The sequence below is a fragment of the Nanorana parkeri genome, unplaced genomic scaffold, assembly GCF_000935625.1.
Source record: "Nanorana parkeri isolate BGI_ZX_2015 unplaced genomic scaffold, ASM93562v1 scaffold17, whole genome shotgun sequence".
Classification (NCBI taxonomy): Eukaryota; Metazoa; Chordata; class Amphibia; order Anura; family Dicroglossidae; genus Nanorana; species Nanorana parkeri.
Genome location: NW_017306285.1, coordinates 1,535,876 through 1,548,444, shown reverse-complemented (window position 1 = coordinate 1,548,444; position 12,569 = coordinate 1,535,876). Strand labels below are relative to the sequence as shown.

Below are 12,569 nucleotides of genomic sequence, written 5' to 3'. Positions count from 1 at the left end.
CCTGAATGCCCCCAGCCACCATACACCGCCTCGGGGACGTAATTAAATTGCCCGCAGGCCCACATTGGTCCCTATTACCCGGCCATAACAGGTTTACCTTGCCACCACAGAAGGACACCCACACCACAGATGGGTCCCCCCGTCAAGGTATCCAACCACAGACCAATGCCTTCAAGGATCAAAACCGCCAAGCCACCGCTGTGACAAACCAGTCCACAACCACAGAGATCATACCAAGTCGGGCGCGGGTGTGAAGTTCCTCTCTCTTCTGCCGGTCACCAACTGAACTCCCAAGACACCTCCTTCCTGACTTCCCTCCGAAGCCACTCCTGGAAGACCGCCATCCTCCAATCTGGTACATGACCCTCCTCTGACCCCTTTTCTAACTTTTTCTTAAACCTTTGCTACCCTTGTATCCCTTCCCACTCTTGTCTTGTAGGCCTCACGCTTATTCCCTTTTATTCCATAGCTCCTGGCCTGTCTTTACCAACAAACACCAGGATAAAGGAAAATGGAGGTTGTTGGTCCTAGCTAGTCAGATCCCAGTTATGAAATTAAGAATAACATATTTCACACACTGTGGTAAATAAGGCAGAGGCTCGCCCTACAGTGCCTACAGGAGTCTCCAGGCATCTCAGCAGCTTGTACTGGTCACAAGGAGTCACGTGTTGTGTGCAGCATAGTGATAAAAGTACAGTGATATCTTACACAAAGGCGTATTGTGATTCCAGGAGAATAGACTCTGTGTCACAAGATTCTTTTTTGTGTTTCCTGTTCTTGTATTGAACGATAGCCGTACAATGATGGAAGAATAGCTCTTGATGACTCCATGTAAACACTTTACTGCTACTATAACGTTCAGCAGGTGTATTGCTGGCAAATAAGCCAAGGTTGTCCCTAAAATTTACAGTATATGGGGGTATTAACAGCAGAGGATTAATTTGAGGTGCATTACAATTTAGCTATATCCAGAGAAGGGCTATAACCCATGAGACCATCAAATGTTTTAGACAGGAACTTAAATTCTCATCTAGGACTTTAATAGGAGGGACGATTCTCCTCCTGGGCCCATGAGGTTACAGAACCCTTCACTTTATTTACCAACAGATTCTCACATGACATTCTGTACAAAGCAAAGCCTCATCTCCCTTTCTTTCATGTCACATTTTCCTGTTTGAGCCTCTGGAAAGTTTAAAAAGACAGAAAAGGCTTCATATAAGATATTAGGGACCCAGTGCACCGGGTTCCTGCGGCATTTTGTCCCGTATCTGCTGCCATTGTTACAAATAAGCTTACATGTGATGGAAATGAGGATACAATGAGGGCCTGTGTGGACGGGCTTTAAATACAAGTCTATAGGATTGCAAAAGCTGTTTCAAGTAGGTCAAATGCAGGTCACAAGGGTCTCAACTGGAGGTCAAGTGCACCTATTGATAAAATTCTGAATGATCTCAAACTAATGCTGCCAACACAGGCCTTTATACCGTTGCAGTATATTTTGACCTGTCAGCAATTTATTGACACAGACATTTAAGATTACAGAAACTGAACTTCAGATATTAAACAACATCAATGAATGCAGTTGTGTATTTTGTAAAAATTAGGGTTGCACAGATACCAAGTACAGTACTCGGTACAAGTACGAGTACATGTACCGATACTTTTGAGCTCCAAGACTAGACTAGAGAAAAATTCAAAAATTAGGAGGCCGCTGTCATTTGTAAGGAGCACACGGAGCTCCTGGGATTTGTACATCTCTGTTTTAATGTACGATTTTGTTTTTATAACTATAAATAAAGGGATGCACAGATACCAGTTTTGCGAGTACGAGTAGTGGTACTAGCCGAGTACTTACAAGTACGAGTACTGATACATTTTTGTTTATTGTCATGTGACAGTTTTTCTAAAACAATACAGACCAATGATTTCAGGACAATGGTGGAGTGCCAGAACCAGGTTCCAGCTGCAACCTCTGCAACCCGGGTAGTACTCATGAAAATGCCAAGTATCTGCACTGGTACTCGAAAAGTATCTGTGCATCCCTAGTAAAAATCATCAAATATATTTGCAATGCATCCAGTATTCTTAAGTAAACGTTTACTTTACTTTAACATTCTCTTATTTGCTTTTATTTCAGCCAATCAAATTAATGTGTTAAAAGAAGAAAACAAGTGTTTGCTCGAGGAACTGAGGAGAATCAGGCGTTTGGAGTAAGTGCTGCATCTTCATAATCTTACAGCGGTGGTTGCCACTTGCTGGGCTCAACATTCTGTCTGCCTTCTCTCACACTTATATTTCCATCTAGAACTCTCCTGTCACTCTGGCAAACGTAGTGCCGACCCTCTCATAATACACATGGTTTGTGCTTGTTTGCAGTGAGAAGAACAGATCTAGAAGCCATAGCCCCGAAAGTAATGCTACGTCAGAGGCACCGCACTCAGAGTTTACTACTGCCAACCCCAAAAACAACCCAGAACAGAACAGAATGCAGACAAGTAAAGATGATGAGGTTTCTGATCACCATGCTTCAGAAGGTCAGTTATGCCCTTGTTCTGGGCTTACAAGGTGTGAAACAAGTAGCATTTATCATATACATTCTTACTGTAGGTTGTTCAAGATAGACTTCATGGTTTATCTGAAGAACAGCCTTGTGGCAGAGTATGCCAGATCTGTCGTCAGCGACCAGTGGCAGCCACTAGAGGGAGAATGCTGATTTAAAGCCTTGGTTCTCAACTGGTGGGTGGTGACCCAAATGTGGGTCACATCTCCGTGTTCAATGGCTCCTCGGCCTCCCCCTAGCGCAGCACTGTCAGTTCTCACACTAAGCAGCCATTAAAAATATGCTGCCCGGCACCGAGTGTCAGCTTGAGGTGGAATAGAGCTATGGATATGGAGCTCTATCCATTCATGCTTTGTGCACAGCTCCCTCACGTGTCCTGTAGAGATACCTGGACCGGAGTGACCTTGCATTCACAACTTAATGACCGAGGACAAATGGGGGTCCTGAGGTTACACAGGTTGAGAACCACTGATTTAAAGTATTTCTGCCATAGAAAAAATATGGACGCTGCCATTGGTGACTCTTTGCTTCTCAAAATTCTGGTTGCACTTGCAGTAATGCTTACCTTCTTGCTTTTCCAGTTTGAATCACTGACCTTGAACAAGTATGTAGATAAGAACATGAGATTTTTCTTAGAATTTCCTCATCTGCATACTTGGTCGGAGACTCAAGAAATAAAGCTGGTATGTCAGCGTCATAGGCAGGCAATTAGCATTTTCAGGAGGAGGTCAGTAATGGCTGCCTTCCATACATCTCTTATGAGAGCTTTACTCCGAAGGAAACCTAAATGTAACAACTTTGCTGGAATGGATACATTAAGAGTAATAGAAAAACAGAAATGGTCACCTTTGCATATCTTAAGGCATGAGCACATTGTCATATTATCTCTGTTGAATGAATGGGTTGCTCAGAAAGACTGAAACTCCCCTTCAGCAAATGTCATGTGACCCACAGAGGTGAGATTTACTAGAGAAGTGACAGCTGGAATCTAGTTGGATGCTCTGGGAATCACAGATGCTTTGCTATGGGCTCATCAGTCCCACTGTGCCCGTGTCACTTCTTCCATTGTAGAATGCGGCCACTGACATTTCATTTTTCTAATTTCAGAAACATATCCCACTGTCCTAACATTGTCACCAGTGGTGAAGAACGTCCAGATGAGCAACAATGACACTCGGCAAGTGGACTTGGTATGTGATATATCACAACATTTGAGGATGAGCTGTACACCTATGAATGAATGATTATGAAGTGCATCAATCATTACCTACCAAGGGGAGAACAAAAAAATGTAGAATGAGCCAAACTATACCCCATGTGCACCATGCAGGACTGGTGCTCCTCTGCTGTGTCCTCCAACTTGCCCCCTCCACCCAGCTTCCTGAAATTTGAACTAGCCATCACTGTAAATTGAGTTGTCTGACACGACTAGGTCTTGGAAATGCACAGTCCAATGTACAAGAGATTTGTCCATCTAGGAATATGAACAAAATGTGGACTGGTCATTTGTCCCATTCATGGTTTTAACATCAACTAATGTCTAAGTTAATCTTAATGTGTTTTGCTTGTGGTCACATTGGCTACAACAAGTTAATGAAGATATATTTGTAGATATATGGTTCAACCTTGTCTGTCATATTGTAGACTATGTCCGGGGTGCAGAAGGTGCTTCTGACCACTCCTAACCAACAGAGGATCTCCAACCAGCTTCATGGAACCATCGCTGTAATGAGACAGGGAGCTAACTGCGGACAGAGTGCAACATCATCACCCATCCACAAACATAGCTCCGCCAATGATGTGTAAGTGATATGTACTCTTTCTGCATTCACTTCTTGTCTCTACTCATGTTTCCTCATGAGAAGTGTTATTTTTCCTAATGAGAAGTGTTCTTTCCTTGTCAACAACCTGTGTCTATGAATATCTTTAAAGATACTCTGCTGTCACACAAAATTAAGCCTTGAAATGCAGACAAAGGGTACAGCCTATCTACTCGGCCCAGCCACAGTGGTAATGCACTTGTGCACCCCACTCTCTTTTTTAGTGATATGGGAATCACTTCTTGTTTATAACGCAGAAGAGATATTCCTAAACAAACCCACTGCAGACCTCACCCCTTGGTGCATCTCACATGCAGAATGCCTAATGCAGGGGTGGGAAACCACGGCACTCCAGCTGTTGCAGAAGTCCCATCAGGTACTGCAAGACTCTGACAGCCACGGGCATGACTGCCAGAGGCATAGGCGTGATGTTATTTGTAGTGCCAAGTGCCAAGGTTACCTATCCTTGGTCTAATGCATCAAAGTGTCATTACTAAGCAGTTTCTCAGTGACACCAGTCAGATACCCAGCACTAACTTTAGGAAGCAGACCTTGCCACAGAACATGTTAGAAGCCCTATAGCAGTGGTGGCGAACCTTGGCACTCCAGCTGTGCCAAAACTACAAATCCCAACATGCATCTGCCTCTGGGAGTTATGTCTATGGCTGTCAGAGCATTGCAATGCCTCATGGGACTTGTAGTTCCAAAACAGCTGGAGTGCCAAGGTTCGCCACCACTGCCCTATAGAATCTGGCTGAAGTGGATTGTGTAATACTCATATAAAGTATATCTAAACCCCCCAAAAATATAATATACTGTATTGCAGCTTACCAGTACTTAGATGTGGTGGCTGCATTACTTTTAATTTTCACTTTATTGTCACCAGGTGCTAGTAACCTGTCCTAGGGTGACAACACTTACATACCGTGCTGTATATATGGAGCAGCAGCAACATAACCCTAGGAGGGGAAGTGTGTTAGCACTACAGAACACCTCTCGCTCTACTTAGTAGATGTCGGAGGGATGTGTTCTGTAGCTTACACAGGTGAACTGATAACACTGCAGAGTGCACAGGACAGAATTGGATTTCTGGTACAATCAACAGGTACTTACCGAACATATTAAGTAAAATGCTTTCAATGGCAAGTTTATTAGATCAAAGGGGAGCAAGTAAGAGAGGTTTAGAACAGTCGCAGTATTTTCTGGACCACATTTACCTTTCATTGATTGATTTAGTCTGTTGCTAGAGTTTCTCTATTAAGTCGGGTACTCAGGCAGTAGATTATATTACTGTGTTATTGAGTAATCAGGGAAGAGTATTTTATTTTTACTTATCTAGTCTCATTTGCAGACATCCTAAGGAAAGCCGTACAGATTTGCCTGAACCACCGTCCCCCTTTGAGTCTCTGAAACATGTCATCCCCGAGGAACAACTGAATCTTCTGCGGCAACACTTTGCACAAAAGCGCCTTCCACAGCGCAATCCAGGAGTGCCCAGCGATGGGCCAGTTCGCTATGTGTTGGCCAAGAATCATGAGGCGGCATTGGAGAGGAAGCGTTCGGATGATGACTGGGAGGATAAAGCTGCAATGGCAGAGTTACAGGGTGCTATGTTATACGTCAGGGAGCAAAGATACAAAAACAGAATGAACCTAACCAACCAAAGAGACAAGATTCATTATGTAATAGCCAAGCAGAACCAAGAACTCAGGTCACCCAGTTCGCCTTTGGAGGTGCCAAAATACCTAACGAGGGAAACCCCCGAGGAGAAGGAGCTGTCTCTGATACAAGTCTTGAGGACACATTGGAAGAACAATAGACATCTAGATAGCCAGGAAGAAGAGAAGGATTGGTCACATGAAGAGACAAGGTGTGCAGAGCCGGAGAAGCGGAACCATTTTGAAGAAGATGCCACCCCAGATAAGCCACTTGACCTGTCTGATGCCAAGAGAGGGCATCACAGCACTCATAGTGACATCAAGAGAGAACCAAAGAGCCATTATGAAACACATATGACAAATCCAGCTTCCAGAATGAACGAATCACCTCCAAACAGGGCATTGTTTTCTGATCAGGTACATGTAGTCCGTACAGAAGGTCCCATGTTGGTGGCTAAGAGAGAACACGAGAGACATACAGAGAAGGACATACTACATATGGCGATGGTGAGTACAGCTAGAAAATGTTGCTTATATTTGGAAAGTAGTAGTGTCTGGTTTGGAAAAAAAATGATTTATATATGAAGAGTAATGATGTCAGTCCTGTAAATTATAACTTACCGGTATATTTGGACAGTGGCTATGTCACAAGCAGAACTTACATTGGGGATTAGTCATTATCCGAATGTAACTTATATCTGAATACTGGTGATGTCAGTCTGTGAAATGGAACTTACATTTATATACAACTTATATATAAAGTAAACGGATGAGAACCCTGTAAAACATATTGTACATTTTGGAGAATGATCATTTTACCCCCTGTCAAAAAAGGACACTGTCACCTATCCATTCAGGGCAATGTGACAATGTCTATTGATAGCCTACCTTCCTCTCCAGTGAATTATACTTACCCATGCTCCTTCACTGCCTCGCAGTTGTCCTTTCCCACATGATAGTGTTTGGGCCTGGCCACTCAGTCATGTGACAGGGGGCACATGCTCCTCCATATCTCCTCTCCATTAGAGCAACAGGTCCAGGGTTGACAGTGGCACTTTGCTCTGAATGGGCAGGTAAGAGTCTCTTTTAACGTGGATCTCAAGCCAAAATGTTTGTTAGGTTTAAATATTGGGCAGTGTTAGCTCCTCTGTCAGCTTTTTCTCTTGAACAGGATCACACACAACAATACAAGCTGAAATCATTTATAACTCTTCACTAAGCATCTAAAACAAAGTACATTTACTGATGTCTCTGTCTCTACTTCATTTTAATAGCCCTCTGCTGCCTTTCCCAACCCTCATCGCTGGGCCCCCTAGAAAAGTTTATTCCAGACTCAACCTACAGTATAGGCATTGATTCCAGTTTTCAGTCAAAGTTCTTCTCTTTCAGGAACACGCTGTAGGCACAGAGATGACCAGAGAGTCGATTTCCATCATCAAAAGACCAGGAAAGGGGAACAAGAGACATCGGGGATCAGAAGCAGGTGATAAAACAATCAAAGGCTGAAAAGTATTTGTACGCTCCTCATTATTCCAGGATTGCTGTGATGGTTTATAGGAACAAAAATCTATAGCTTCCTTTAACATCTCATTTTGTGGAAGTGTTCGGAGTCCTGGCCTTGTGAACAATCTGCTGTACAAATCTGCCCTACTACCAAATGCCAGATGTGCCACTTAGCCAGTCCAAGCCAGAGTGTACAGATGTTGTAGCACCTATATTTATTTATATCCTACATAGCTCCATATATTCCATTATACTACACTGCATGTACACTATATTACTGTAGCTATACAGAACACTATATTACTGTAGCTATACAGAACACTATATTACTGTAGCTATACATAACACTATATTACTGTAGCTATACATAACACTATATTACTGTAGCTATACATAACACTATATTACTGTAGCTATACATAACACTATATTACTGTAGCTATACATAACACTATATTACTGTAGCTATACATAACACTATATTACTGTAGCTATACATAACACTATATTACTGTAGCTATACATAACACTATATTACTGTAGCTATACATAACACTATATTACTGTAGCTCCTTTAATATATCTAGGCACATGACATAGGTTCACGGATAACCTATGACCTTTTCCCTTTCCTTTACTACCCTCCAAAAAATAATTGAAGCTTATTCAAACCCAAGAACAGTAGTGGAAGCATTCATTTCCTTTTCTTTCAAGTTTTGTTTTGCATTATTTTTATGTGATGATCCTGCCAGTAACACACTTCCTGTTCTAGGGTGGCAACATTTACTGTTCTGTATCTATAGGGCAGGAAGTGTGCTCGGACTACAGAATATCTCTCCTCTGCTCATCTTTATTACGTAGATTGGAAGTGTTCTGCAGTTCACAGAGGTGAACTTGGCAGGGCTGATTACATTATTTAGGGTTTCAGTGCAGGACAAGTTACAAGCTTACTGGATTTCTGGCAGGATCAGCGGGTATATTTCTTGCACTTCCCAAACAGATGTAACAAAACACTTGAATTAGTATATTTAACAGACCATAAGAGAGGTTTATTGTTAGCTTCTCTCTGCTGCTGCTGGAACCTAAAGGGAGCAGTGACATTGCCACCTTTCATCATGTGCCTCTGTTCAGGCATAGTGATTGGCTGATAGGCCTGAGCTCTGCACCATGGGAGGTGGTCACATGCTCCCACATACCAGGGAGTATAAGAAATGTTGCACTGGCTGCAGCAGAGGAAGGAGCAGGGAGGGACTTCTGGACAGGTGAATACCGGGGGCCGAGTGGTGAGCTTTACACAGACATTGTTACTTTGCCCTAAGTGGGTTGAGTGCCAGTGTCTCCCATAGTGTGAAGTCCCAATACTTCACTAATGACAAGTGTAATCATGTGTTCTTCCAACTTGTAGCAGCCATATGTGTTTTTACATGAAGACAGTCAGTGATATCAATGGTCTGTATAACACCGTCTGTCCTGTACCAACAGATGAGGAGGAGGAAAGACAAGCAACAGATGGGAATTCACCACATCGAAACATGGATGAAGAGTTAGATACAACCAATAGTGAGGTATGTAGTGTTACTGTAAAATCGAGTACTAATAAAGAGGCCCTGTCACCAACTCCAAAACGTGCAGATAAAAGCACAGAAAAAAATCTTCTTTTGAAAAGCTTACTTTCATGTATTTTATCTTTCATTAAACAATTTGTATTTACTTGCAATGTGCCTTTGAACTTGGTAGAAACTTTGACTACCCCAGAAAAAATACATTCTTCTCTCCCCACTCTTTGCAACTATCCTCTTCTGGGAGTGTCTAATTACTGTTTGTGCTGGTCCAGCTCCACTGCACTCACCTCATTTTTTTTTTTTTTAACTTTTTATGTGCTCCACTGCCCCCCCCTCGTTTTTTTTTTTTTTAACTTTTTATGTATCTGCTGACATCACATCCACTATGGTCCCCCAATGGGCCCAGCAACAGTCCCACGGTTTTTGGATGTCTACACAAGGAAGTGTTTTACAGTGCGTGGCCATTCTTTGGATTCAATATGTTAAATGCTAGCATAGCAAAAAGTCCTTTTACTAAGTGGGTCAGACATCCCATCCTATCAGAGGGAAAGTTATGCAGCCTGTTTGATCTTCTCCCGTCTGATGCCTACTTTGCCTCGGCCCGTGGTGTCTGCTGCTGCCCACAGATATTAAATATTAGCAATGGAAACCTTTCAAACATGACCCCAGAATCCACCACTGGAGGGTTTTCAAACCACATCACAGGCACTTGTTCTCCTAACAACTATTAGATTCCCCAACAATGTATTTATTCTAAATTACCAAGACTCCATCCAGCAAACGAGACTGTGGCCCTCTTTATGTCAAGGAACTGCGAGGTCCAGCATGCATGGGCAGCCCTAGGCTAGCAGGGCATGCTGAGACATATCACTGCAAGGCTCAGAATGCCATTCCATCCATTCCATCCTGCAACTTGCAATATTTTCATGAAATTAGTGGAACTAACATACTCCTACTACATTATGTTTTACAGGGGGAGATAGAAAGATCCCAGCATTCCCAGGCAGAGATGTCCAGAGACAATTATGCCAGTGAAAGGAATCACAGCCGGTGGAAGAAGAGGCTGTCTCAAGGTGGGTGTAGTAGAGCTTTCAAAGGGCTACATCAGTGGATTCACTATACTTGTACCTTTAGCACCTAGTGTACCGAGTGTAACAATACACTGAGTTACACTGATAGAAAAAGATTGTGCCAAATAAACAAGGTCAACAGAATGTGCTAGATTGGTATGAAACTCATTTATATGGTTCAGTTTTAGAGAGCAGGTCCATGAAACTAATATTTCAGACAAAGTGGGTAACGAAGGACCTGAACTGTGGAAGCTGTGCCCCAAAAAGGCAAACAGGGGACAAAGGACTAGTCACTAGTATTGCCTATGGGCTCCCTACTGCTGATCTTTTTACCATTACAGACTAACCAATCCTTGTTTCCCGCTGTATCTCTGTGTGGAGGAACCCATCATAGTAGAAGAAAAGGCTTTATTCCTTTACTTAAGAGCTGTCCACCTGATGAGTGATAGAGAAATAATCCAAAAGTAGCAGAATTAATGGAGGAAGCAAAGATCCAAAAATGAATCAAGCAGTGAGATGCTTGTGTGCAAGCCCTCAGGTACAGTTTCCTCTCCGGCAAGGAGAAGCGCGAGCAGCATAGTAGTGACATCACCACATCTCACTCCACATGTGGCGAGGCTAGCAGTCAGAGGCAGCAGTGCCTAGAAGATCTCACACTGCAGATATACATCACAGAATGGTCAGTGCTATCTTGTGTGGGGCCGGCTATCTTCACAAATCAATCACTAATGACAGCAAGGCAAGTTACACCTCAGTGATGTCGCTATTTCCCCATAAACTGACAGTACGTGTCCAGGTCAGACAGAAAATATTGAAGCAACTGGATCAGCATAACAGGACAGGCAACAAGCAGTTTCATAAGGAGATTTGGAATGGCAGCCCTCATGTCTCTCGAGGAAAAGTTTCCTTTAGAAAAAGGAAAATTCACTCGTAGAAACCTATTTTGCAAACAATTGTATTCAGCTCTCCATGTGCCTTTGAAGCTGATGTAGTGTAAACTTTGTCAATCCAGTAATAGCACTTCCCAGAGTGTAAACTTTAATTTACTTATATTTATCCAAATCATTCTCTTCTTTACATAATAGAGGGGGGGAGGGGGTTATAATAAAATAATCTCAGCATCTGGGAGAGCTCTCCGTGGTACTCCCGGCCTGTACCATCTTTCCCTGAACCTTTATATATCACACTCCTCTGTCTTCATAGCCTCCAAGAAATGTCTGAGAAAGAAGAAGAAGGTTCTGGACCACCCAGCAGAGAGTGACATCTCCCAAGAGGACAAGGTTGCCAGCAAAGACCTCGAGCGAGAGAGACTGGCATGAATGATGGGGTTACGTTCAATCTAGAGATGTGTATATATGAAGACCCTGAGAGCTCCACGAGATACAGCACTTCTACACATATGGCTTATCACGCCACCTTACACAGTCCCTCCATATACTAGAGCGAAGTTGAAACTAAGATGTTGTCTGTAGCAGCCAATCTGACCTACAACATGAAGATAAAGCATGGACTCTGAATGCCTGAGATGTACTAGACATTTTCCTCTGCTCTAATATTGATAAGTCAGACCGGCTGTGTTCAGTAATAGAACCCGCAAAACAGAACAAACGGTCACCAGCACTGCGAGTTTTCTTCAAAACAAAATCCTTCTATTCATTCTAGCAGGTCATATCGCCATGCGTGGCAACGTTTCGCAACCTGTCCAGGCTCTTCATCAGGCAAACAAAGGTGATTAATAGAACACAGCGCCTAAGCTTGCTATGGGCAACACACCTTCCTTTAGAAAACATTTTTGGATTCCCAATGGTGTTACCGTAGTCTTTGGGGTTGGGTTTGGCAAAGTGGTTGTGGCTAATAAAGCCAAAGTGTCCAAAGGGAGGAAATCTCACCCAATCCGTGTGTCATATAGCGGCCATTCAGATCCTCCGGTTTAAGCCAAGGTGCCAGAGAATTGGTGGGTGTTGTTTAGAATGTCCCAAAATGTCTACACTCGAGGAATGAACAGGTCCACTTTAACTTTAATTCAATGGATCACATCCGGTTAAACATAAATAAGGTTTTCCACATTTTATTTATTTTGGTAGTGTTGTATCCTGACACTTTCGGTAAGCCGTGGCTACCTTTCCCCCATGGTGACTCATCTCTGTTGGCTGATGGTGTCTGTACACTGTGTGCTGTGTAAAGGATCTAAGAGGCACCCAGTTCTCTGTTCAGGCACTGCTCACTAACTCCATTGAGCACAGCTACAGCCTGGTATCGCAGGACGTGCCTCCCAGTAGCTGGGATCACTTTATTTAGCTTGGCCCGTGTTTTTCAATGTCAGCCCTCGAATAGGCCCTTCCCATTTCCAGTGGTCCTCCAATCTCTGACAGCAACGTCTGTGACTGTGTAATATA

The 12,569-nt window shown here is 43.0% G+C and overlaps 1 protein-coding gene across 1 annotated transcript in view; it reads left to right on the top strand.

The window, feature by feature from the left end:
* Window positions 1-11,605, top strand: part of RBBP8NL (RBBP8 N-terminal like) — a 19,887-nt gene extending 8,282 nt beyond the window's left edge. The window contains exons 5-13 of the mRNA XM_018559499.1: window positions 2,138-2,210; window positions 2,377-2,534; window positions 3,668-3,750; window positions 4,205-4,362; window positions 5,732-6,545; window positions 7,428-7,521; window positions 9,024-9,106; window positions 10,077-10,176; window positions 11,377-11,605. Coding sequence (XP_018415001.1) covers window positions 2,138-2,210; window positions 2,377-2,534; window positions 3,668-3,750; window positions 4,205-4,362; window positions 5,732-6,545; window positions 7,428-7,521; window positions 9,024-9,106; window positions 10,077-10,176; window positions 11,377-11,492 — 1,679 coding nt within the window. The 3' untranslated portion in view covers window positions 11,493-11,605. The remainder of the gene's footprint in view (window positions 1-2,137; window positions 2,211-2,376; window positions 2,535-3,667; window positions 3,751-4,204; window positions 4,363-5,731; window positions 6,546-7,427; window positions 7,522-9,023; window positions 9,107-10,076; window positions 10,177-11,376) is intronic.
* Window positions 11,606-12,569: the final 964 nt, after the last annotated feature.